This window comes from Haliotis asinina, chromosome 12, assembly GCF_037392515.1.
Source record: "Haliotis asinina isolate JCU_RB_2024 chromosome 12, JCU_Hal_asi_v2, whole genome shotgun sequence".
NCBI lineage: Eukaryota > Metazoa > Mollusca > Gastropoda > Lepetellida > Haliotidae > Haliotis > Haliotis asinina.
The window spans coordinates 38,457,005-38,484,321 of NC_090291.1; the positions used below are offsets into that span (position 1 = coordinate 38,457,005).

At 40.5% G+C, this 27,317-nt stretch overlaps 3 protein-coding genes and 1 pseudogene across 4 annotated transcripts; 3 read left to right on the top strand and 1 right to left on the bottom strand.

The window, feature by feature from the left end:
* The first annotated feature begins 1,026 nt into the window (after nt 1-1,026).
* LOC137258021 (uncharacterized) lies at nt 1,027-8,206 on the top strand. The gene is made up of 3 exons (XM_067795557.1): nt 1,027-1,102; nt 5,186-5,440; nt 5,626-8,206. Exons 2-3 carry the CDS (start codon nt 5,218-5,220, stop codon nt 7,107-7,109), a joined length of 1,707 nt encoding a protein of 568 aa, XP_067651658.1. The 5' UTR covers nt 1,027-1,102; nt 5,186-5,217; the 3' UTR covers nt 7,110-8,206.
* A 4,323-nt stretch (nt 8,207-12,529) lies between these two features.
* LOC137257855 (uncharacterized protein ZK643.6-like) lies at nt 12,530-20,442 on the bottom strand. 2 transcript variants are annotated; one of them, XM_067795338.1, is made up of 7 exons: nt 20,266-20,442; nt 19,809-19,844; nt 19,055-19,177; nt 18,288-18,431; nt 17,352-17,468; nt 13,146-13,259; nt 12,530-12,889 (listed from the first exon to the last, which is right to left on the bottom strand). In XM_067795338.1, the coding sequence occupies exons 1-7, from the start codon at nt 20,273-20,275 to the stop codon at nt 12,825-12,827; spliced, it is 609 nt and encodes a 202-aa protein (XP_067651439.1). In that variant the 5' UTR covers nt 20,276-20,442; the 3' UTR covers nt 12,530-12,824. The 2 variants fall into 2 exon arrangements, with proteins under 2 accessions (XP_067651439.1, XP_067651440.1); XM_067795339.1 differs by having other exon boundaries at nt 19,809-19,841; nt 20,266-20,338.
* A 2,534-nt stretch (nt 20,443-22,976) lies between these two features.
* On the top strand, nt 22,977-25,275 carry LOC137257493 (leucine-rich repeat-containing protein 4C-like; annotated as a pseudogene).
* Nucleotides 25,276-25,408: 133 nt separating this feature from the next.
* On the top strand, nt 25,409-26,935 carry LOC137257494 (toll-like receptor 4). Its single transcript, XM_067794822.1, has 2 exons — nt 25,409-25,668; nt 26,428-26,935. Exons 1-2 carry the CDS (start codon nt 25,409-25,411, stop codon nt 26,933-26,935), a joined length of 768 nt encoding a protein of 255 aa, XP_067650923.1.
* Nucleotides 26,936-27,317: the final 382 nt, after the last annotated feature.

Consider the following 27,317-nt stretch of genomic DNA (forward strand, 5'->3'; position numbering starts at 1 on the left):
TGATGCCTTTTCGTACGTGACCACGTGTAGGTGAGCGATCTAAGACGCCAGTATGCGTCTTTTGGTCTTGACAACAGTGAGTTCGAATCTTGCACGGTCTAGTTGCAAAACCAACCCAGTGGTTGAAGGTTTCATCTAATGGGTAACACAATGATATTGAGTGAGTGAGCAAGTGAGTTTAGTTTTACGCCGCACTCAGCAATATTCCAGCTATATGACGGTGGTCTGTAAATAATCGAGTCTGGACCAGACAATTCAGTGATCAACAACATGAGCAATTGGGAACCGATGACATGTCCCAACCAAGTCAGCGAGCCTGACCACCCGACCCCGTTAGTCGCCTCTTACGACAAGCATAGTCGCCTTTTTATGGAAGCATGGGTTGCTGAAGGCCTATTCTACCCCGGGACCTTCACGGGTCCAATGATATTGTCAATATAACACCCGTGAAGATCTCATGGTCATCAGCAAGCCATGCTTGTCGTAAGAGGCGACTATGTGTTTGATGGATGTAATTGCATAGCAAATGAATATAAAAACAGGCTGTTCTTTCAGTTTCATTCCTTGACCGCTAATACATTTATGTAAATAAAGCACTTAAACCATAACAATTTTGGCACTGGTGGCGCTAGCGCCTCAATTTACATTGTGAACACATTTGCAGTTTTAGTCGCCTAAACGCAACATACATGTTTATCACAACGCATGCATGTACATCAAATCCTCCTCAGTTTTACTTAGAGCGGGACAGATGCCCGTGTTTGTCTGGGTGTGTAAAGATATGTATGACGTTATATGGTAGAGCAAAGTGACATACAAAAACAAGTATGTTTTCAAATCCCAGCAAGCCAAGATTACCTTTTGAGTTTTCCTGCGCAAACAGCTCCTTAGTAAACACCGAAACTTACCATCACGTGTGGACATATTCTCTCAGAATTAATTCCATGTTTGCAGATTGTTTACGCTGAATCGTATATATCATATCAATCACACATGAAGCGGTCGGGTAACTAGCTTCCCAGTTGGAGATTATTCACAGGTGCATATGGCCCCAGCTGGAATGTTGCTTTGAAGGGGTCGTGCATACGTTTGACAGTCAAATGTGAGTAACGCTTAGTCCTTGGAAATATAATTTTGACGATAACAAGTAACTTCATCCAAACTGACAAGGAAACCGACTGAGTGATTCTGAACCTGGGGAAAATCCAGACCTGTTTCGTTCAATACTCTTGAAGTACAGAAAGGGTTGGGACGAAAGGGCTGAATCGTAGCTCAATGACCTTGAGGCAGACTAAATTCAGCGATCAGGGTCAGAGGGTGATGGCCAGTTCTCAAACTTATTTATGCTACACTGAAATAACATGTAAGTCTGTGGAAATTACGTCAAGTGTCCCAATAAAGTGGCATGGGTCTGTATGTGACAGCGGTCTATAAATAATCTGGACCAGGCCTGATGAGCAGCGTTCTATGCAGTTGAGATACGTATGACATGTGTCAGTCAAGTCAGCGAAACTAACCACTCAGTAAAATTGAGATCCTTCTTTAAGGAAGGACATATAATAGTCCAGCGGATAATGGTATAATTATGCATTTTCATGTTACAAGCATGAAAATTGGCAGATATGTTGCTTATGCCATAAAATATAATACAGATAGACAGGCATTGATGGTCGCCAATTTCCACTCAAAATTACAGCCATTAGAGATTTAGACTCCATGTAAATTCCACAATTTTCATACAGCATGCATGAAAATTGTTAGATATCTTGCTTATGCAATAAAAATACTGTGCAGATAGAGACTGTAGACTGAATTTAAGATGGCCGCCATTTTTCAAGATGGCCGCCAATTCCCTCTCAAAATTAAAACAGAGACTTAGATTCCATGTCAATTCCACAATTTTCATACAATATTCATGAAATGTGGCAGTTACGTTGCTTGGACTATAAAGATAATTTACAGAAAGGGAGGCCTTGAATATACAAGATGGCCGCCAATTTCCACTCAAAATTACACCGTCAGTGAAATATACTCAATGTCAGTACCATAATTTTCATATAGTATGCATCAAATTTGGCAAATACATACATGTTGCTTGTACCATTCGACATATGTTGGAACACGGAAAACCATGATTGCCCACCATTTTCCATGATATTGGGAGTCAACCTAATCAAGATTTCCATGAACAATACTCGTCTTGGGTTTTTCTCACTTACCTACTCAGAGTAACATATGACCACAGTACTGGGCTGTTTCCACAACAAAACGCAGTGCAGTGTACTTTAGGGCAGCCTTGAGACACATGCATCAACCACAACATCCTTTGGTGCAGCGACACTTCAACAGTTCTTGACAGGTCTTTGACACGTCTGGTATTGTTGACCATAAGGACTCCCACATGTTGGATGCATTGCGTTGTCAACTCTGTTTGGATTGATCAGGCAGATCAGGACAACGGAGGGTTGAGTGTTATATATATATGTCCTCCCTGTTAAACTGCTTCCTTACTGGTAGGAATTATTATAGAAAGAACCATAAAACTCTGGTCGAGATTTTTCTAACAAGGATGTTTACTTCCAGGTTCTGAAGAGTGCGTCTCGACCGTCGGAAATATAGATGTATTTCTAACATTCCCTCATGGAAAACTTTGACCATCTCGGGTCACTCATGCGCTTGGCTCGCATCGCTCACTCAACTCAACAGCCAGGGAGCATCTATTTTATCAAAATGTCAAAGACTTAAACCACTACTGCTATGTTATGTACCTACAGTTTGAGAACTCAAACTACTGGTTAAGTAAAAATGTTATCCCAAACTAATACACATGATGGAAAATACTGCTATACATTACAGACCAAAAACAATTCTGTCAACATTATGAGTATATCAGGAAAATATATAACACAAACCCTTAAACTAACTGTTATTACGGTCATAGTGTTATGAAATATTATTCTCTTAACCAAATACATAATAAGACTGTCTGCATGGTATACCATAATATCAATGTAAATAATAAACAAACTATACTGATGCACAAAAGATAGTGACAACAAACTAATTCAGGTGCAACCTAGCCCATAGGTGACATCTAATGATTCCAAACACTTACCATGTCCTTTGAAAGCTGCAGATGTTGGAGGTGTTCTGTCTATTGCTGTATGTGCTTTCTTGCTTCGTTCAGATTCACATGGTCACTTGTTCTATCACACATCACTATTGTGAATATTGAAGAAATGAGGCTCAACTCGCTTTCTCTGACATGGTCGAGCCTCCTTCTTGCACACTGCCTTGTACGCATCCCAGACAAAATCAAGTCTTGTGTTTTCCAGCTGGTTTCCCACATATTTGGTAAACATTTCCTTACTGAACGACTAAAACGTCTTATATTCTCAACGTAAAACGTCTTATATTCTCAACGTAAAACGTCTTATATTCTCAACGTAAAACGTCTTATATTCTCAACGTTTCATCATAATCACAACTGTTACCTCAACCTCTGGTCTGTTCACGATGGGACAAGAAACATCTTCCAGACACAGAAGAATCTGTGATTTAACAGATGGTCGAAGCACACCAAGATGAATTTGAATCTCATGCTTGAACATCCATCTAAATTGTCTTCTCTAGTTTGACAGGATATGGTGAAGTTGGTGAGTGAGTTTAGTTTTACGCCGCTATCAGCAGTATTCTAGTTATATGGCGGCGGTCTGCAAACATAATGGAATCTGGGCCAAAAAATCCTGTGATCAACATCATGATCCCGATCCCGTTAGACCCAAACTGACACACATACAATTGAACTGATTTCGATGAATCACTGGATTGGTAACTGCTGTTGTTGACGCTGATCATATAGCAAATGTAGGTCGTCACAGCTGTACAATAAAGAGGGAAGTTATAATTAAAGAGATTCGGATGTAATTTACATTGCAATATTTAATTCAAAGATTCGGTTAAGAGGTAATTGTGTTTACAACTCCCTCTGTGTATAAATGTGGCAGTGGCAGTTTTGAACCAATCACAACTCGGGAGATCTGCAACAGGAGCGTAAGTTCTTGAATCACATTTATAATCATAACATATGGTTATCGCTATTTAATTAACATACGCCCGGTCATATTCCTCTATGCAGCCCGTAAATGTCTTAACGACAGACATTCAAGTACTTGACAACATGAACAAGCAAATGAACATACGACGACACGCATTTGAATTTTATTTAGTTTTACGTCGCTTATAGCAATATTCCAGCAATATCATGGGTTTCATTGTACCCATGTTGGGTATAGAACGCTTTAACCACTAGGCTACCCCCACCACCCCTGAAAGTTTTTGAAACTCTTATAACGTGTGAACATGTCTAAACTCTTCTAGTTAATACACTGAAATAGTTTCCAAACATTTCCAGTCTATGAGCTGTCATGATTCAAAATAATTTATATTCAATGAACGTTCCGAATTACGCGTAAGTTACTGTTATAAGGTTTAATGAATGAATAATTATCAGCATAGCAATATTGCTGTCTAAAATGCATGGCGATTACATATTTGAACTGCATTCAATTTCAAATATTTATCGTTTGACTGGTCTTATTTGGTTGCTTCACGCCGCACTCATCAACAGCTGTCCTACCTGGGACCTTCACGTCTTTCTAGACAGATTTATGTGTATTCATCATAAGTGTTTATATCTAGTTTATCACGACATTTATTGTTTTATGCAATAATAGTTTGTCTTTGTGTGTATTCGATCAACTTTGATTGCTTTTTACATTGTATCTATTCAATTTTGAGGAAAGGCTTAAATAAACAGTCTAATTGTGTAATTTCTTTTGCAAAAATAGAGGCATTTTGAAACTCAACTCGTAGAACGAAAGTAACTGTCTATAACTAACATCATGTGACGGTTTACTTCCGAGCGTCACGGTGGGCGAGATGTCAGGCTGCTAGGTGTTAGTGTGAGTGTGTTAGAGTGTGTATATGTATTCATGCTGTCTGTCTGTATGTATGTGCGTGCGTGCGTGCGTGCGTGCATGCGTGCGTGCGTGCATGCGTGTATGTATGTATGTATGTATGAATGAATGAGTGTGTGTGTGTGTGTGTGTGTGTGCGTGTATGTATGTATTTATGTATATATGTAAGTAATGTTTACAGCCTTTGTTTGCTTTCCTTTGATCAGTGTGTAACCTGATACAGGGTAAAGGATCTGCTATGGCGAGGTATAAATCCAGCTTGTGCTTTCTGGTCATGTCCAGCATCATCCTCGTAACTCAGGGGACACATTACCCTAGCAACTCTCGCTCTGATGGGATAGACGAAAAAGGGAGCGAAACAATGCCTAAAGAAGAATCTCCTTACCGAGATGAAGAGGAAGGAAGACTAGATCTTCTCGGCGAGACACAGTACGCCAGCCATCTTCAGAAAAGATCTACTGGTTAGAAACTGAAAATGAGTATTTTACTGATATCTAACAGTAATTATTTTCAGTAGTTTCAAACGAACATTGACCAAGGTATATTGTCTAAACATAATATTATGAGCAAGATTATTATTGAAGACAAATGTACCAGAAAACATGCAGGAATATTTCCTTCAGCTAATTTGTGTTTTTCTGTGCAGATGTCTGCCTTGAGCAGTGGGATCTGGTCTTGGAAACCTCTAGCTCGGGGAATGTGATTAACGGCAGTGTGGAGGCTCTATACGATGCTTTCACTCAAGGTAGCAGAGTCAAGTTTTTCTCGAACGATTTCGATGGTGGTGCAATGGGAGAGTTTGAAGGCTGTCGGGCTTATCAAGGGAACATATGCTGTCAGTTCCTCAGAAATCTGCAAATTGACTCGTGGAATGTTACCGTACCAGATCCGGTCTGGATGTTTGCAATAATATGCACAACGGGAGACGCCCAAAAGCTTATGTTTTATGTAGGGGACAACTTCATTAAACAGAAAACGGTCACGATAGACGTTTCTTGGTATGCTACATCAACTACGTGTGATGGAAGGGCAGGGTTAGTCTACGCCATCGATCAAAACGGAAATGTCACGTCCGGCACGAACTTGGCCTTAACCAACGCAGTAGAAAGGGGATACACATTGACTGTTGTCAACGGCGTCCCAAATTCATTCCAAGTTCACAATATTGAGGTCGAACCAGATACAGGCGGGGACAGGCTTGTGGGTGTTCAAAGTATTTGGCATCATGGATTCAAAAAACTAAGTGATATTTTGATATTCAGCCAGAACAAACGCTGGGTGTTCTTTACTATAGGATCGAATGGACAAGAGACAACCGAGCGCTGGAGCGTTGGGAGTCACACGAGGCAGACTGCGGCTCGAAACATGAGAAATTTTGACTGGTTTGTTGATCCATGTTGGCGATACGTGTACGCTAATGACGAGAATGGGAATGAAGTTGGAGGCTCACTTGACGCGCTTATAGAAGCCGTAGAAGATGGGCACAGAGTGAAAGCACTTTTCGGGAACTACTCCGCGGAGCTCGATAACTTTAGAATACTGGGAGGGCATGTTTCAGGACAGATTGTCTCCTTCTTGGAAAAAAATGGTACTTTGGAACTGAACACCAACGTCACCTGGGCGTTCCGCATCCTCAACACTGATGGAACCGTGAATACATTCAGAGTTCTAGTAGGCGAGGCTGCTGATGGGCCGGGGGGTGATACCACAGAGCGCATGCCCATAGCATGGTACGTGGATACCAGATCCTGGGTGAAACTACTAAACACAGACACTAGTGGAGCGGTCATTTCGGGGTCTAAAGCTTCGATCCGAGATGCTATAACCAGAGGAGCAGATATCAGGGTAGCTGTTACCATTCCTGGAGATCTTGTTGCTGGGCAACAGTTTCTCAGAGCTGACAGTCTCAGGCTAGGGCCGGATGGACACACTGCAATGCAGTCTACAAGAGTGTTAGGCGAGGAACAGATCAGTGCCAGCGAAGTACTACTCTTCTCTCAACCATCCTGGGCGTTCAAAACCGTCTCGACCCTTAGTGAAGTTGGAACTATCGAGACTCTTGTTGGGGATAGATCACTATTAGGCTCAAGAACAGAGGCAGCGGAAGTGATATGGTTTGGAACATTCTGAAGAGAACGCGTGCTTGTTTACTTTTGATTGGTACATAATGGCTAGAGACGCCATTGTCTATTTAACTTGTGGGTGGGTGTTGGATGGTCCCCTAAGGGAAAGGGGCCATGGGGTGGAATAGTGGTTAAAACGTCACGCTGAAGTCCCGGGTTCTATTCCCCACATGGACACAATGTGTGAAGCCCATTCCTGGTGCCTTCCGCCGTGATATTACTAGCACAGTGTTAGAAGCGGCGAAAAACTAACCACACAATGTTTAATATTCTGGAAAGGAATGTGTGGTGAATCTTATCTTATATTCATAATGTATTATTCCCCTCATGTATTTATATTACGGTCAGCTAATATGCCTCTGTTGTTCATCATTTCACTCTCTATTCTTCATATTTGTTCTTCTGTTGTTCATTAATTGTCATCTGTAATTGTCTGTAAATAAAAGTGGCATAATCCATTCCACATCCATGCTAAATGCAGGGCGGAGGGTAGTCCAATGGTTGTTGCGTTCGGTCGTCACGCCGAAGGTCCGGGTTCGAGTTCCACATGGGTACAATGTGTGTCCCCCGCTGTGATATTGCTGAAGTATTGCTAAAGGCGGTGTAAAACTAAACTCACTCAGTCTGCAAAATGCAGAATATTGCTATCCATGAAAAAGGAAAGTTGACAGTTGGAAGGTTGAAATCGCCCTACTTGTTATACAGCTTTTGCGGAGAGTATTCTTTTGATCTGAGTCTTTATGCATAGAGTGGGTGAGCTTTCAGCCGTTTTGTTTCGGATTCCCTTCACTCTTCTGCAGCTAATGTGAGTGGGTGTGGTTTTACGCCGCTTTTAACAATATTCCAGCAATATCACTGGAGGGGACATCGGAAATGGGCTTCACACATTGGGGAATCGAACCCAGGTACTCGGCGTGACCAGTGAACACTTTAACCCCCAGACTACCCCACCGCTTTACGCATAGATCCAAATATGAAGCACATGAGGTCGTTTCATGTGTCTACTTTATTGTCTATTCGGGTTGAGAAATCAATTGAAGGGAATTGACTATTTAATGGTTACTGAACAAGATTATATCATCAATAAACGTTAAACAGACTTGAGTCATGTAAATATATATACATGTATGTATGCACGAGCGGTAATCGTCAGTTGAAAGTGGTTGCAGAGCGATACTACCATGATATGATATTAGCGTACTGTGTTGTACAATATACTCCCTTTCTAAACTTTATACTCATTAGTGTAAATGTAGCCACTTGCTTCAGGCAATTGTTCTAAAGTAAATTTTGCAAAATATTCCGTACAGTTTAAAGGTAGTGTCTACTGATGAACTGATGTATTGTAGAACAAATTCGTAACGTTAAAAAGATGATTGTCACGAGCTCAGTAAATGATAAAAATCAGTGAACATTGGAGAATCTGTAACAACACTTTACATCCAAACACCCAAACGCAGTTCACATGCACGATATGTGCACATGCCTTTCAGCAATTTGATGCACGATCCTCGTGAAATTCCTCAACATAGGTTGGAGTTGGTTTCCCCAAGGTAGTGGAGAAATCAATCTTCGATGTAACCACATACATATCCATAACACATAGTGCGTGTTTTAAGTGATTCTATACGTTTGAAAGGAAATATATGTCTTCCCTCAGACGTTAGAGTTGGCGACGCTTAACCCGATTTGTTGTAAAAAACTTGTTCCTAAAATAAACCTTGAATATCACCCATTCAAACATCAATAGATGTTACTACCTTCACTGTTGTTCGTCTACAAATTGTTATCCTTCCTTAGTGCTCCAACTTCTAAATATATTCTAAAACCGCAAAGTGAATCAGTCAGTTGTGAAGTGAGCCTTCACACTGTTGCTGGGGTTGTCCATTTGAGAACGAAAATAGTTCGCCAAAGCCACTGTAAATATCACCCATAACACAATACACAACAGGAACGCAAAACATAGGTGTTCTATACTCATCATCGGTACAAAGTGTGAAGAACGTTTTCTGGCGTCAGTCGCCGTTATATTGCTGGAATACTGCTTAAAGCGGCGTAAAACTAAACTCATTCAACTGGCTCTGACAAAATTAGGGAGACTACGCAGTTAAAGCGTTCTTGTAATGCCTCAGACCGAAGCCCGATTCCACACATGGTTTCAAGAGTGAACCTAATCCCTTGTGACGTGGGGTCCGGTTCACAAAACTCTCGTAAGCCTAAGATCTTGTAATTTTCTCGTAGCCATTGTACCTCCTGTACTGTAACACAGGAGGTACGGATGCTACGAGCTGAAATGTTGCTAAAGATGACGTAAGGCTTTACTCACTCACTCCCACCTTTTCACATTGTGTGCGTGCGTGTGTGCGTGTGTGCGTGCGTGTGTGCGTGCATGCGTGTGATGATATTATGAAAGGAGGTAGGAGGGGTGGGGGAGTTTTGTACATCAGTCTTGTACTCTTGCTTTGTACAATAGTTTTGCACAAGCAGTTTTGTACATTAGATAATAGTAAAATATGCTTTAAAATTCTTGTACGTACATTTTAGTGTGGGGGTTGGGAGTCACTCCTCATTGTACAACATTTAGTTCCTCTAAAGATGATTTACATATACCTGACGCTGAAAATGTCCATCCAGGGCAGTGTTGCCATGGATTTGAAAACGGTCATCACTAGATGGTGGCCGCCACGACCGTTTTGAAGCACATTTGTAAATGCATAGATTCTGTAGCCAGTTGTCTGTCAGGAAAAGAATCGATAATACTTCTGTCTTTTGGATTTTCATAATGAGTCGGAATGAGGACTCGTTTTGAGTTTTCCAAGGAATGCAAAAATATAAAAAAACACCAGGACGATCTTAAAAGATGCACTGGCGATCATAAAAAAAACCCAACCCGTCATTCATGAAAGCACATCCTGTATATTTTCATGCCAGGTGATTCCGAGGGAATTTTCAGCGTACTCTGAGAGGTGGCACATTTTAGTGGACAACACATTCAACATCAACAACAACACTCCAACAAACAAAGTGCATGTTGTTTGTTTGTTGCTTGACGCCGCACTCAGCAATATTCCAGCTATATGGTGGCGGTTTTTAAATAATTGGGTTTGGACCAGACAATCCAGTGATCAACTGCACGAGCATCGATCTGCGCAAGTGGGACGACTTATGTCAACTTAGTCAGCGAGCAAAGTGGATACAATGACAGGTGTCAACTGAGTCAGCGAGCCTGGTCATGACCACCCGATCCCGTTAGGACAGGCATGGGTTGCTGAAGACCCGCATCTTCACGAGTAAGAGGTGTTATTGATGTGAGGTCACGCTTTTTACGTCCTATTTTCATTTTCAGAAAACGCATGCTTATGGCATAGTTAGAAACATACAATGGACTCTCTTGTCATTATTGAAGGGTTTTTGTTAATTATGTTTAACACTGTTGACATGTTGGCTGGCGGGGGTACCCTGCTTATGGTTAAAACATTCGCTCGTCACACTGAAGACCAGGGTTCGATTCCCTTCATGGGAATAATGTGTGTAGCCGATTTCGGATGTCCACCGCCGTGCTAAATCCATACACATTTACTGTTGAGATAAATATTGTTTGAAATAAATAATGCAGTTTGATAGTGTTTCTTGTTTTCTTGGATATTTTCTTGTCATTTACAAGCCTAAAATTCCATATAAGGGAACAGTGTAAGCCCTTCTTAGCAATATACACGTTCTCAGCATCGAAAAGGTGATGGTGTGTTATACAACTGAGGCTGCATTTAATGCTTTTCATTTGGGGTGAATATCGTTATTAACATGGGTTAAATTTGATCAAGCCTCGTTAGCCAGGAATATAATGGCTTCTATGACTCAAGTTCCTACAGTGTTAGAACTTCGCATGAGCCTAATATGGTCATATCTCTTCAGTTTGGGAAATCACGTCAGCATGGGCTTTACTGTGGTGTTTAAACATGATGGACAGCTGTGTTTTGATAAGAAAGAACTTTTCGCTGGGACAGCGCGTAAGCATGCTGTTTGAAACACGTCATCTTGTCGAATGAAAACAAATTGCTGCAGTCTAAGCAAACTTAGCCCCAGTGTTATTATTTTCAGCGACTGTTTATTCACTGTTGTAATTAAGGTGCTCCATGTCCATCACCCGGAAGCGATCGTATGGAAAATAGCATTCGGAATCGTTCAGGCATAAAGCTATGCGTAGGTATAAATTCAAAAGGTATATGCGAATGTCCTCTTTCGCAATTGGGTAAGCTGTGTTCTGATTGGTCAATCTCAAAGGTTACCTGATGCGACCTCCTACGAGGACCTAGTGAAGGAGTGTAACGAATAACACTGGGGCTAAGTTTACTTAAATTGCAACTTTGTCAAACTGAACATCATCAGATCTGTTCAGTTATACATGTAAAAGGTGTGTCCATACGCATATACATGTAAAAGGTATGTCCAACATACCCACGAAGATCGGGGTCTTCAGTAACCCATGCTTGTCGTAAGACGGGACAAACGGTATCGGGTGGTCAGGTTCGCTGGCTTTTTGCCACATGCCATCGTATCTCAACTGATCGATGCACAACCTGTTTATCACTAGACTATTATTTACTGACCGCTGCCATATAGCTGGAATACTGCTGAATGTGGCGTTAAACAACAACCATCCTCGTTAGGATGAGACCGCCACAATAAACTCAGTGCGCCTAGTGGCAGCAAGAGTTGTATACTCCCCAGGGAGTTGAGATTGATAATACGATGTGACGCTGAGACGGACATCCAATGATCGAGGGAAACAAATAACAGCGCCTTGAGCAAGTAATAGCTGCATGGATATGTGCGCTATATAAATATCCTATAACTAACTAAAACATCCAACCAGTCCCTACCGACTAGAAAAACGGCATGGTCCTGACGAACAAATGCTTCTACATGGCGGAGATGAGATTCGAACTCACAAAAGTACATCTGGTATGATGGATGGATCTTTCAATAATTTGCTCATGATCTGTCCATGTCAGACATATAACGTTAAAGTGGGATTTGAACAGAGGATACATGTTCAGATATTACACCAAAAACTTAATACTGCCCTTGATAACACGGCCACTTATATAGCGCCGACACGGGCATGCTGTAGGAGGTTATGTGATGGCCAGTATTGCCCCGATATCCCAAGCTGCCTGCCAAGCGCTAGAAGGTTAACAGTGAGATGACTTATCCCACCGGGTACCCATTTTCAGTTGAGTGAACAGAGGCAATTGTGAACAAACCCACTTGCCTAAAGAGTGACCAGATATGTCACGCATTTCGTTGTGGGAAGGACAGAAGTCGCGGAAACTCACAGATGTTAAGATGCCAAACACTGTCACCAATCAAAGCGCAGTGGTTCGAATCTCTGTTTGGACATTAATTTTCAAAAATATAAATCTAGACTTTTGCAGTTGCATAATGTTTTTAGATGCTATAAGTTACAAATATTTGAACGAAATCGGTGAAGAAATGGATTTTAGGAAATTCTACCGCTACACTCATTACATAAAATACACGTGTATTTTATGTAATGTACAGAAAACTTGTAATTTTATGCTGTACAGAATAAGGAGGAATAATAAAACCTGGACAATCATGCACGGTTTATATTTTTCTCAAATAAAACCAAACACTTCAGTCCAAAATATTTCTGACCAATTATTTAGTGACACAGGAACATTACATCTGTATCTGATCTTCATTTCCCAAATGGCGTTGGCACCAACATTTGCGTTGGCGTTGAAGTCAGTGTCAAGGTTGAGTCTGGAAAACGATGAAAATCCACACTCAACACAAAACATTTCCTACTTAACTGCATAAGCAGAAGAATGTATAGTCAAAGTTCATATTCTACTTGTCACTTACATGTTAACTTAACATTGAATTTGTTCGAGTACTAAATCGATGTAATGAAACGTCTCACCAAAATTCTTTTCAGTCCAGTTTAACAGACACTTTCTTTTCAAGTAAAAAAGAGAGGGATTTTCAAATGTGTTAAAAAGTACAGTTGAACACTTACTGCAAAATCCACATGACAGAGCACAGTTGTTCCTCGCCCATTCTTCGTAAAATCCCTGACACATTTCCTTTGGTCGAGAACGGCACGACGATATCCGGTCTATGCACTCACTTCCTGTTCAATGAAAACGTGTGCCTTGATAGTGTGTGGAATACAGTGCAATTCAGCGAGGCAAATACTGACAGAACCTTTAAAGTCAAAAGAGGAAATACATCGGACATAATGTTTTTCACTAATCCATTACATATACAAATGCAATCCACAAAGAAACGTTAGCGGCATCGTATTATTGAAGAAAAGACTCCGACGAACATTATTGACCACAAAGAGTTATGTCCCGTGGACCGCTCTTTACGACTAAACTACGCACAAGTTGTGACATAATCCAGTTCGGCAAACACCGACACCGCATGCGACAGTTATTGATGTAAGGAGCAATATTTGCCATATATGGCAAGTGTTTTCCTTTGGGAGGAAGTGGTTCGCCTCGACGTTTCAATTATAGATTTCAGGCAAGTCGTAAGGGATTAAAGCTCAGACGTATTTAATGTCTAGATAGATTTTACTATTGGGACCCTTGAAGATCCATGGTAGAACTCCATGTTTGCCACAAGACGGGATCATGCTTGTCTCAAGAGGCGACTAACGGGATCCGGGAATCATACTAACTGACGTGGTTGACACATGTCAAAGCTTCCCAATTGAGCAGATCGATGCTCATGCTATTGATCACGGAATCGTCTGGTCCAGACAAGATTGTAATTACTGACCGCCGCCATATACCTGGATTATTGCTGATTATGACGTGAAAATAAACTCACTCATTATTATTGGATTTGCAAGTTTGGATGTGTATCTCAACACAATTAAAGTGATTCTGAAACAAAATGGTTTGTGATTATTTTTTCATCTCTCATTAATTTTGTGAATATTGGGGGCAGGACCTTCTGGCTTTTGCATATAATAAGTCTAACTATTTGCCCGTGCTAATCTAGGTTAGAAATGGTCTTCGGTAACCTATGCTTTTGGTAAGAGGCGACTAACGGGAATGGGCAATTAGGCTCGCTGATTTGATTGACTCATGCCGTCATTTCCCAGTATGTATCGATGCTCATGTTGTTGATTACTGGATTATCGTGTCCAGATTTATTTACCACCATATAGCTGGAATACCGATTAAAGACAAAGAAACAAATGTGTAGCTCTTTGTAAGTAACTGCGAGTTCGGTGACAACGAATACAGTGAAACCTGCCCAAACCGGAACCTGTCTAATCCGACAGAAATCGGTCGTACAATTTGGGTTTACAACGATATTATTAAAGGACCACTAAACTCAATTTTTTGGTACTCTTTTTATCACTGCATATGAAAGACTTTTGGTTAGTCATAGACGAAACACCATTTGTTTTTTAAAAAAAAATTGTGGTTAATTAATACCAAGCGCTTAAAAGTTGCTAAAATGCCGCCTGCTTCTCTCTCGCCCGCAAACGAAACCGCAGACAGGTTACGTAACTCGCCAGAGCCCTACAGTCACGTCACAGAAGGAACGATTGCCCGTTAAATGTATAGAAAATGTGTAGGAAGCTCGTCATTTTGCTGATTTCTCGACGTCACCAAAGACATGCCGAATTGTTGTGTTGCCGTCAGTTGTCCCTTGGGGTCGGAAGATGGTGTCACTATGCACAGATTTCCACCAGACTCTGTAGTTTGTGCGTGAATTGGTTGTTAGTGTTGTGCGAAGTGGACGCCTGTGGTATATACTAAATCGGATGGTTCGCCCCCAACCACGCTTCCAGGATAGAAAATGGTGTTCAAGTTTCATCGTGTTTATAAAATCAAGACTGCTTACTACACATTGCTGACCGAAAGGATTTTGCATGGATATATCGCTTTCTTCCTCGGAAACGAGGTTGTGGTCGAAGTGACAATATTATCGTAAGTAATATTATATTGACCTCATATACTGACCGATTCCAAGACAGAAATTGTTATGTTATAAGCAATGTCATGTAAAATCCTAATGTCCATAAATAAAATACATATTTTACTACCAGTAGAAAGTAATTTTGATTTTGTAAGTCGGTGAAAATACACTTAAATAGCATTCATCCTCAGACAGGGCGCCGCCATTTTTTAAAATCGTAAAGTCACGGGCTAAAGTCCGTTAGAATTATTGAGATTATGATTTGTTCTCATCAAGTTAGAAAATCAAAACTACTTTTTACTGGTAGTTAAATATGCATTTGAATCATGGTCCAAAGGATTTTGCATGACACAACTTTTAGCATAAGGACTTCTTCCAAGGAAGGAAGGTGGCGGTCGAAGTGACATTTGTATTGCAAGCAATGCTATATTAACCTCCTAATTGTTATGTTATAAGCAGTGTCATGCAAACTCCTATTGTCCATCAATAAAATACATATTTTACTACCAGTAGAAAGTAATTGTCCCTTTGTAAGTCGGTGAAAACAAACTTAAATAGCATTCATCCCAAGACAGGGCGCCGCCATTTTTGAAAATCGTGAAGTCCAATCCATTTGAATTAATGAGATTATGTATGGTTTGTTCTCATCAAGTTACACAATCGAAACTACATAAATATGTATTTGAATCATTACCAAAAGGAGTTTGCATGACACAGCCTGTAACATAACCTAAGCGAGGTCGGGGTCGAAGTGAAAATACTGCGCCATAAATTTCTTCACTTGCCAAATTTACTTGGTTTGTAACGTTCACTCACCAGTATGTAGACACTTGTCAATATGCGTGTTTACACTTGGTCTTATAATCCTAATTACTTTATAGTCATACTTGCATGCATTTTGGAACTTCATCAAAAGAAGCGATCTGCGAATGTATAACAGGAATGTAATATGTAGACATTTCATAGTTTTCCTATATGAATCATAATTCGCACGCACGCCCTTGTGTATGTCGTCTGCATTATTACACTTAACGACGAAAGCAATGATTCTGTTGAAAGCTACGACAACTTATTAAAAACAAAAATGCAAATATTAAAATTAAAGTTATAGGAGCAACGTCAGGCTATTACCTTCTTCGAGGAATGTATCCATCAATATCCACAAAACCAAGTGATATATAATTCATCTGCAGATTTCACAAGTGATGTGCCTTTTAACAGTCTAATATAGTTTCATTGGTTACCCAAGATAGCACACCTGGCAACTAATTGCATAATGTGCGTCATTCTTTTTAAAACGTTACTTAGTTAGTCAATAATGAGCAATCAATCAATGTATTGGCGGTTAATCCTTTGAAAGAAGGGTGTTGTTTTACATAGACACAGACACGACAGAGTGTATTCAGTATAGATTAGCAAATGTACATACATAAACACTACCTTTTGACAAATCCCCCATTTAAATCCCCATAAAACTAATTAATCAATCAGCGTGTTATCGGTAAATCCGTTGATCGATCCAGACAAAAGAAATGCCAAATTGGAGCCTTTGCCGGGTAATCTAAGTGGCGTTACCACTAATTATACCTGTTATAAATTCATTGACTGACTATCAAGTGTATAATGACAAATAACGTACGTGTAGGTTTATACCACCTAACACGGATTACAACCTAGCGACACCAAGTGATTTTGACAGAATCGTCTATGAAAACAAGGGTTGTAACTCGAAAACTAGGCAAAGCAGGAGACAAAACTAAATGATAGTAGGTTGTGAGAACATATAGCTTTCATTTTTCTCAACAGCTTTCGCGATTTCAGGTTTGTACAAACCTGTAAACGAAATAGTTTAACCCCTGAAATGTAGATGAATACTGCACAGACCCTCATTTCTATACCCACTATTACGTCATGGAGACGCGCCGCTCTGATTGGTTGAAGTTTCGTTTGCGGTTGAGAATTGTGCACTGTTGACAAAAAGGTCGATTTAAGGTAATTAAAGACCGTAATGAGCAGTTTTAATGACGGGGTTTGGATTATAACGATGTCAGCAACTGATTTTGCATTTGTACCCTATTAGAGTATATGTGACCTTTAAAACGTTGTCTAACCCGGCACTCGTCTAATCCGTATTCCGGCACGACCTTTCGGTCCCAACAGGCAACTTGTTTGCCTGGTGCTGACCAACACTTCTATTACGATGTTTCGTAAAATAGCACAGGTAGCTTAGGGCCTACTTTGCCGTAAAATAGGCCTAGACTGCCTATTAACAGATACCTACCACAAAGGCCGCACGTAGAACGGCAGTTAGTTCTTCCCCACTCTCCGACATCGCAGCCATACCCTACAGTTGCACTGCGGCATTGAGAGTAATTGTCACGACAGGTGGGCGGGTCAGCTGTCAACAGAATTAGTGGTACACATTATTTACTGCCGAGTCACTGTGGCGTTGCACATCCTCAGCGCTACCATGGTTACAAATCTCCGTTAAGGTGTTGAGTTCAGGATTGTCACGACTGGGAGCACCACAAATGGGCTTCACACATTGTACCCAGGAAGGGAATGGCACCCGGGTCTTCACCGTGACGAGCGAAGCTTTAATCACTGGGCTACCCTACCAATCAAAGTCAACATTGTTCTATGATCGATTTGCAGAAAAGCCCAAAACAGGCCCTATGATCAGTGGTGTCATGTTTTTCAGGTAACTGAAATCAACCCAACATTATCAAATGGGGGTGGGGGTGGGGGGTACTATGAGGCGTATCACGAAGCGCGAGTAAAAACTTTAGCGATCATTTGATCACCAGTGCCACCTCTGTTTAGCAACTGTGGATTGGTTGGTGGTTACGTTGGTAGTTACGTCATTTTAGCAGGATTCCAGCAAAATCCCGAGCTTACAGTGCTCTGGAAGAAGAAAACTCGGAACCCTAAACGCTCGAATTTAATGACAACTTCACTATACATACGTGTGGCCTGAGAGGTTGCGGAAGTCGTACAAGTATCGTGTCGTGTACGGGTGTTCAGGACCTTTCGACTCCAGAGCCATGTGAAACGAGTGAGGTACAATGTGGCAAGCCCATATCTGGTGTACCCCGGCGTGATATTGCTGGAGTAGTTGGTTATTCCCAATTTGTTACAGTTTTGATAATCGCTACATGACAAAAATAAACGCCGACATACTGGTGATAAATAAATAATGTTAATAATATTTTCTTACCACACAGTTGACACGTCCTGGGGCAATACTTGATCGCCCATTTGATTTGTTCTCCTTGTACAGTGCATCCTGACGAGTAGTGCCTGCATAAGCTTTGGGAGAGGAGGTCTTTACAGACATACGGTGTCGGTTTCTTTACATCACCTGTAAAAGAAGAACGGGGATGATAATGATATTTTACATGGAGAAGGATGCATACAATGTGACTGACCATCCCATGTTATGCACACACAAGATCAATGAAAGAAGAAATGCTGAACCAAAACGTGTACAAATAAAAAAAGGTACACAGACACTGTCGGCCGACATTTTGATTGTCTTATTTTGTCAGTCCAGATTTAAAGCATTAAGTGAGAGTGCTCGTTGAGATAAATATTTCATTCGGACACATGTTAAATCTCCATATCAAACTCGCGGACACATGGTAACTTATAATGCATACTGGTATAAAGGTAGCCCCCTCCCCACCTCCTCTCCCCACCCACCACCACCCACCCGTTGTGTCAAAGCAAAGACGTACATTAATATACGTACGTCTTTGGTCAAAGACACCAACATGTAAATTCTACGAGTTATCCAATATCCACCACACAACTAAAAGATTATTATCTAACATGGAATACATTTTCTTTGATACAGCCGTTAGCTCGACACATAATTATGTTTCACAGTAATATCCCAGGAACATCAATAGAAATACATGCAGGCGAAGTACTTCATGTGCTTTGTAAGAAGTGATTAGCAGTGCTGTTGTGTACTGTTCCTACCACACAAATTGCAGGTCTTTCTGCAGAACAGTGTGCTGTAGTCTCCGTAGTTGCAAGAGCCGGCGGTGCAGCCAGTGAACTCGTCCCTGCATGGCGGCGGTGTTGACTGCGAGGCGATGCCACCTGTAATACCATGGGGTACATGGGCACATTTAACAGCTGCTGTACACAAGAAACCTGTACTAGGGGCTTTCATCAAAGTGATAGAGGTTCAAGACCAGTACCGATTAAGGATTTCCTCCCTCATCAAACTGTCATGTCACTGGTATACAGTTCTAAGCGCCGTTTAACCCAATTCTGTAGCACTCTCTATCTCTCCCACACACTGAGACATTGACATAAACATACATACAGACATAATAGCAGAAACATGCATGCACACATACATACAGACAGACATACAGACATAATAACAGACACACACATACATAGATAGATCCATACATACATGCATGCATACATGCATACATACATACATACATACATACATAGGCATCCATCCATCCATCACATACATACATACATACATACATACATACATACATACATACATACATACATACATAACTACAGACATACGTGCATACACAGCGTGTTTCAAGTGGTTTTCGAATTCATGAAAAAAAGAGCAGGCTGGTTTGTTTATAATTTGTACATTAGTGTTTTTTCAGCTATCTTCATGCAGTATCTTGCCTTCATCGTTATTCACCAGCTTCTGTCATGAAAATCAAACAGACTATCTACATTCACTTACCCAAGTGGCTGAGTAAAGTAGCTACGAACACTGCTGCTGCAAGATAAAGAAAGTGAAAGTCTGGAATGGCACACGTATCACGTTTCTTTGAAACCAAGAAAAACTCCAAGAGCAGAATAAGTACACAAATACACCGCGAATGTTGTTAAAGAGGACGAAAATGACACGTAATGTGTGGAAATAACCTCCGTGCATTTGCAGCAAGCCGTGCTATTATACCTGGTTCAAACTGAGAGAGGTAACTGTTGAAATAATATTGCCTTTGATGTGAAAGTTCAAAAACTCACTGAAGTTGTTTTTATACCCTTTTCATACGAGCCAGGTAATAATGAAAGAGTCACGGTTTTGAAATATAATGGCTTCGGGTTACTAATAAACAAATGTACATGATATGAAGTCAGTTTTCTGTTGTCTGTTGGACATTAGAAAAGAGACAAAAGCGTTAAACTTGCCTTACCTGGCAACATTATTCAGGTATGTCCCTCGCCGAGATTTCCGTGGCTCGACTACAAATTGTTCTTATACACACTGAAACGCCAACGTAGAGGAGATAAGACAGATGGTCAGTTTTAGACGTGGGCTGTTACAGCTTACACCTGTAGAACCGTCAGTCTATAGAAACATGCCTTCGAATGTGAACTAGGATGAATAAGTTTATATTTTGCATTGGGACAAAAAGAAAATGTTGATGCATGTTTAACTATCACACATGAGGGTGAAGAACTGCCGATGACGTGTAGCTCGTGAGTGTCAAGCCATTATATAGGTCGTGTCAAACATAGACAGGTGCGAGATAGATAATCAAGTCACATGCATCGTTAAGGCTTGCACTGTTTGATACACTGAAGGTCACCATGGCTGATGTCTATTTCATGATGTTTTGTGGAATTGAATGCATATAGGTGACGAAAGTATTCTGTTTTAAACTCGCCAGCTAGTGCAGTGCAATACTAACAGATATAACGCTTAACTCGCCAGCTAGTGCAGTGCCTTACTAACTGATACAGTGCTTAACTTACCAGTTAGTGTAGTGCCTTACTAACTGATACAGTGCTTAACTTACCAGTTAGTGTAGTGCCTTACTACCTGATACAGTGCTTAACTTACCAGTTAGTGTAATGCCTTACTACGTGATACAGTGCTTAACTCACCACCTAGTACAGTGCATTTCCAACAGATATAATGCTTAACTCACCGCTAATGCCGGTCATGTTTGTAAGAGCGATATTTGAATGCTTGTTTCAATTTTATAAGTGTCAGTTAAACTGGAGTCAAGTCTCATATCAACGCGTTGTGCACATGTAAATAAAACCCAATGGACTAGATCTTGGTCGACATTGGCGCCAACACGAGTGATAAGAACTAGGTGGGCGAGATGTCATGCGATTTACTTTGTTCCTTGTTGAGTGAGAGAATGAGTGAGTTTAGTTTTATGCTGCTTTTAGCAAATATTTCTGGGACACCAGAATATAGCTTGAATATTGCTGAGTGCGGAGTAAAACTAAACTCACTCACTCACTCACTGGTTAGGTTCATCATCAGCTCAGGGCCCTCACCTCCTTTACACACAGCCCAGACAGCGAATGGGACTTCTCCCAGGAAAAACTGCTTAGTGGAACCCACCAGGGAGACTATATACACAGGGAGAGGAAAGTCCTCGAAAAGTCCCTTAGCGTATGTCACGGGTCGTTACGTAACCAGTGTATCCAATATGGTGACGGCTTAGTATTTAAGATTGAGCCGGTTTATTTTCAACAGTTGATTAAATTCGCCCAGTGTTGAGACAACTGAAAACCTACATGTGAAAGATAACTTAACTATTTTGTCACTTCAGTTGAAGTCAAATAATTGTTATTAGTATCAGTATTAGGAGAGTAGATGTGTAGTAAAGTTTCAAGTCGGTATGTTATAGCTCATGTTATGGCTGATTCTCGCTGTAGATTATCCCTGAACCTATCAAGAACCTTCATCATTAAGTTACTCTTATCCCACATGTTGCTAACTTCCTCTAGATAAGAAGCACGTGACACAAAGCCTGATTTTATCCCACTGAAGCAGATATAAAAACAGAGGGAAATGCAGATAATGACCGGATTTGCGATATTTATTTCATCCACCATTCAGCATTCATTTCATATGAAGTTATACCTTTGAAATATTTCCTCATCGTTAATGCTGCATGCACAACTGCCTTTGTCATGCTATGACTGGATTTGCAGACATTTCCAAGCAAGTATGATTTGCATATTTGATAATTCAGTCAATAATGGCTTATACGTTTCTTTTAATTGTCACAGATGCTTTGAAAGTTTGATTTTGAAATAGGGTTATTCCTTACTCATTAAGGGCACGTATTGGGTCAGGCATGTTTACAGTGTGTGAAATATTGGGGTCACTTCGTTTCATATTCATATATGTTGAAAGTTTTTCCATTATACAGTCTGACACTTTCCATTAGTTCACCAGCCTGATAACGCCCATTCAATCGTTTGTCATTTTTAGACAAACATGAGTGGGAGAGCTTGAGAAAGGGTCTGTGGACGGATTTTTGAACATTGAGCGCTTACAGTCAATCATCATTCACATCGGATTTTGACAATATTTTGAGATATTCTGTATACTTATTTTTCTCTTTCAGTCTATGCCTCTTTAAACAAAAGAACGAAAATAGTTACCCTTCTATACTGTTTTACGTTTCAACCTCCATTTGAAGTGCACTCTTGTATAATCTCAATTATTCGTATCTAAATATGGATAACTTGAATAATGAATGCATAATTTCTGCATTGAATATCAAGAAAAAAGATCACAATAAATGTCTTAGTTTCGCAAGCTGAAAAAGTCACATGGGGTAATCATGCACGGTGGTGCAATGCTCTTGGGTAGTTAAACTTCTTGCGTATTTGAACGCTGGTAACTCAAAGCTAAACAAGTGGTGATTTACCAGGATAGTTGGTGCATTCTGAGGGAATACGCAGATTATCCTGAGAAGTATGAATGCATGAACATCTTCCAGAGATATCCCATTTTTTCCCCTGTACACACCACCAGATTTATGAATGGATAACATAATTAAGAATAAAGCACATCGCACATGCATGAACATGCACACGCACAAACCCACTCACCCGAGAGGTAGTAATTCATTGTGGCAACCTTACACGCTCCATGACGTAAATGAATATTGATCATTTTACAGTACAAGCATTATAGATATTCAACCATGATTAATAAAGTGTTTAAGGGATATGGGCATGGGATATTTCACCAATAAAGTGCGTGGGTATGGTTTTACGCTGATGTTAGCAATTTTCCAGAGCGGGACACCAGAACTGGGCTCATTGTACCCAAGTGGGGACTCGAACCCAGGTCTTTAACCACTAGGCTACCCCCCCCCCCCCCCCCCAATAAGGAGAACAATTTGCAGTTTTTGAGACTCAGGTACTTACCATCCGAACACATTAATTGTCGTATTTCACGCTTTGTACTCTGTCTGAGCGCATTTTAAATCAGCATCAGTATTATATATTCATGAATGCATGTTGAGCAGCAGAACAAGTGCGAGACGTATACACAAATTCACAGTTGGTTGTGGATATTAAGACGTGCAGCAATGTTGCATCCACATGAAAATATGTTTATATTGATACAAGATATCTGAAAACGACGGCTGTATTCACACATCTAAATCATAGCTGTTGGCACTCACTTAAATGATGTTGCATTTCATGACGTGCGTACAAAATGCAAATTTTAAGGCCACGTGATTTTACATTTTATACGTTGATAGCATGGGTCTCGAACGATACTTCTATTTCCCAGCATGCATACGTTTGGAAAATACTGTCAGTTCGCGACTTGATAAATATTTTCCTTAAGCAAGGATATTAATGATCCCGACATTGAATTCAAACGCACAGATAACTTTCGTTCGAAACACAGCACATGAATTTGACGGAAACATTCAACATACCTCAGGTGGGTCTATTTCTCGAATAGTGTAAGAGTGAATACGATTTCTCAGGTGGGTCTATTTCTCGAATAGTGTAAGAGAGAATACGATTTCTCAGGTGGGTCTATTTCTCGAATAGTTTTAGAGTGAATACGATTTCATGTACTTAACTGTAGATTCCATGTATGAATGTTTTCATTTAACATATTCAGTTTCATTTGACACGACACGACTTGATAAAAGATCGACGAATTGTAAGACAGGCTGAATTAGTCTGGCACTAAAACGACCACAATAATATAAATCTGAATATGGGATTTAAGTGTACTTGTGGGCGTGTGTGAGTGAGTTAGTGAGTGAGTGAGGTTAGTTTTACACCACACTCTTCTTCATGTGTGTCTCTCGGTGTGTGAGAGACAGAGCGACTGAGTTGAGTTATGTATGCTGACACCATATCATATCGTACTTTTGACCCGTAAACATCCGGGGTAGAATAGGTCTTCAGGCTCACTGTCCATAAATGTATATGCCCTTTCTGTATGACAGAATCAAATATTTGTATGTTCAGAACTTCTCCCCAGTGATCGACGTTGCTTGTTGTAAGAGGCGACTAATGCGATCGGGTGGTCAGACACGCTGACACGTCATCGGTTCCCAATTGCGCAGATCGATGCTCATGCTGTTGATCACTGGATTGTCTGTTCCAGACTCGATTATTTACAGACCGCCGTCATATAGGTGGAATATTGCCGAGTGCGGCTTAAAACTAAACTCCCTCACTAACGCACTCATATTTGTTTACATCCCTTCAGCAATGAAACTTATCTACTTCCTCCTCCTGGACATGGTATCAGTGTTGCTGAGTCAGCAATCGACTGACTGCAAGCCATGCATCTGTAAACAACGGCATGCTGACTGCTCCAGCATGAAACTGAAAGCGGTTCCTCAACACTTGCCAAATGATATATCGTATCTTAGTCTAAGAAATAACTCACTGAAGGAAATTAAATGCAACAGTTTCAAAACCTACTCTACTTTAACTGAACTGGATTTGAACAACAACAATCTAAGTCTGTCTTCCGATGTTTATAGCCCGTGTGCGTTTTCTGGCCTGGCACAACTACATATTCTTCGACTCAGTGGCAACTGTGATTCATCCTTAGATACGACATTAAACTACACCTATCCTGATATACCGTTCAGTTACTTGAAGTCGCTGGAGGAGCTGTACATTGACGGTATACCCAACCGCACGCTGGGAAAAGGCTTCAATAAGCTGACGAATCTGACAAAACTAATATTCACTGGTAACTGTTACCTGAAATATATACAGGAACACATGTTTGCAACAACACCGAGTCTTCGATTTTTGGATTTATCAAGTTGTCACATTTACGACATCCACAAGAACGCATTTTCTCCCCTGAAGAACATTCACACCATAGATCTGTCTGGAAACACTGGCCTGGGTCTTCCAAACGCAACCAGATCTACCTATGGGATGATTGGAACTAACGTAAAGGTTTTGAAGATGAACAAAATTGTTTTGCCCTTCACGATTGGCGTGGTTGCACAAAATACAACGTTCATGCATTTGAAACACACGTGTATTCAAGAGCTTCAGGTAGCACATAACTTCATAGAGGCGATGGAGGAAGATATCTTTGACTTCTACCCACCAACACTAGAGCGACTATCTATTGTAGACAATCGTTTCACGGTCGGTGCTTATGTGTATAATATAATGAAAGCAAAAGGGTTGAAGAGTCTGGATATGAGTGATATGAGCATCACCCATCATTTCTTTTGGGAGTTCACAAAACATCTTCGCCGGAAGCGACACTTGCACCAGATGTTTTATGGTCCTCCTGATCTTGAAAATCTCACTGTCAGAAACTACGAGATGAAGTCACACATTCCCAGTATGCACGTAAAATTACCTAAAATAAGATCATTTGATGCTTCCAATAACGTAATGACAAGATGGATAGGTCCTGTTAGAGGTTTAGAATCTCTCCAACGAGCAGATTTTTCAAACGCTTTCTGTACTTACATTAAAAAAGACTTCTTTTCTGCATTTCCAAACTTAAGGTTTTTGAACATATCAAATAATTTGATAGGTGATGCACTACGTAAACTCGGAAATGATAGTGGGACCATCTTCCAAAGCTTGACAAAGCTGGAAATCCTTGACCTTTCAGCAAGTAGAATCCGTTTTCTTCATCGAAACATATTCGAATTCAACACAATGCTAACTCATTTAGACCTCAGCAACAATGAACTCACTTACTGGAATCCAGACATTAGACATTTGAAAAGCTTAAAAAATCTGGATTTAAGCCAGAATCAAATCTTCACACTTGACGTAAAGTTTCGTGAATCTTTGGAAACACTTTCAAACAATCTTACTCTAGACATTTTGCAGAATCCACTCTCGTGTATCTGTGAAAATGTGGCATTCCTCTCTTGGGTTTTTAAAAATAGACATTGTTTCAGAAATTTGAGTAAGTATACGTGTGTTCATTATATGAATGCAAAACTCGACCTGACTGAAGAATTTGTAGATACCTTACAAAAACAATGTAGACCACTTTTCGGAATTATCACGAGCAGTCTTGTCGGTATTACGTTTACGCTGTCAATCTCTGTATTGGCCCTGTTGTACAGGTATAGATGGAGACTCCGGTATCTGTACTATGTTGCCAGAGACCGCTATCGTCCTCTAAGAGCTAGTGAGGGAGGGGAACACGAGTTTGTTTACGATGCCTTTGTGTGTTCTTCCGATGAAGACTCTGACTTTGTGGACAAGTTGGTTGGTGAGCTCGAGGGACAAGGAAGACGACTGTGCATTCATCACAGAGACTTCAAGCCTGGAGAACCTATCACTTCAAACATTGTGAAAGCTGTGCAGACGAGCAGACGAACACTCATCATTCTTTCTCCAAATTTCCTGTCAAGCGAATGGTGTCGATATGAATTTGAGATGGCGAAAATGGAAGGTGTTTATGAAGCTCGGAGCGTTATTCTTATTGTAAAGATTGGGGAGGTGGATGCACAAAGCGTTCCTCGTGAGCTCCTGTACATGATGAAAACCGACTCGTACACAGAGTATCCTGAAAACCCCGAGGATCAAGCCACATTCTGGACATCTCTTAGTGAAGCCATTACAAACTAGAATTACTTTTTAAAGAGTACTCGGTTTACACGCGGATCATAATCAACACATCACACCAACTCTGTGGGGTTTTGCAGATTGTTTGTCAAAAGAATTAAGAATTTTAACTATCTATCATTAAAATATTGACACAGTTCACTGTTCGTTACGAGTGCGGAGAAAGGAACAGCCAGGTGTTCGAGAAACACGTGCACTAGTACCGACAGTTAATTAACCTGTACTGTGCCGTCGCCATCCTTCCTCACACACCTGGATGTAACTTTCTCTGTACTCCTCCCTCGTAACAAATAATGAACTATGTCAATGATATCTTAACGATAGATTGTAAAACATTTTTTTATATATTTATGGCAAAAATTCTGAAAAAAACAGAGAGTTGGTA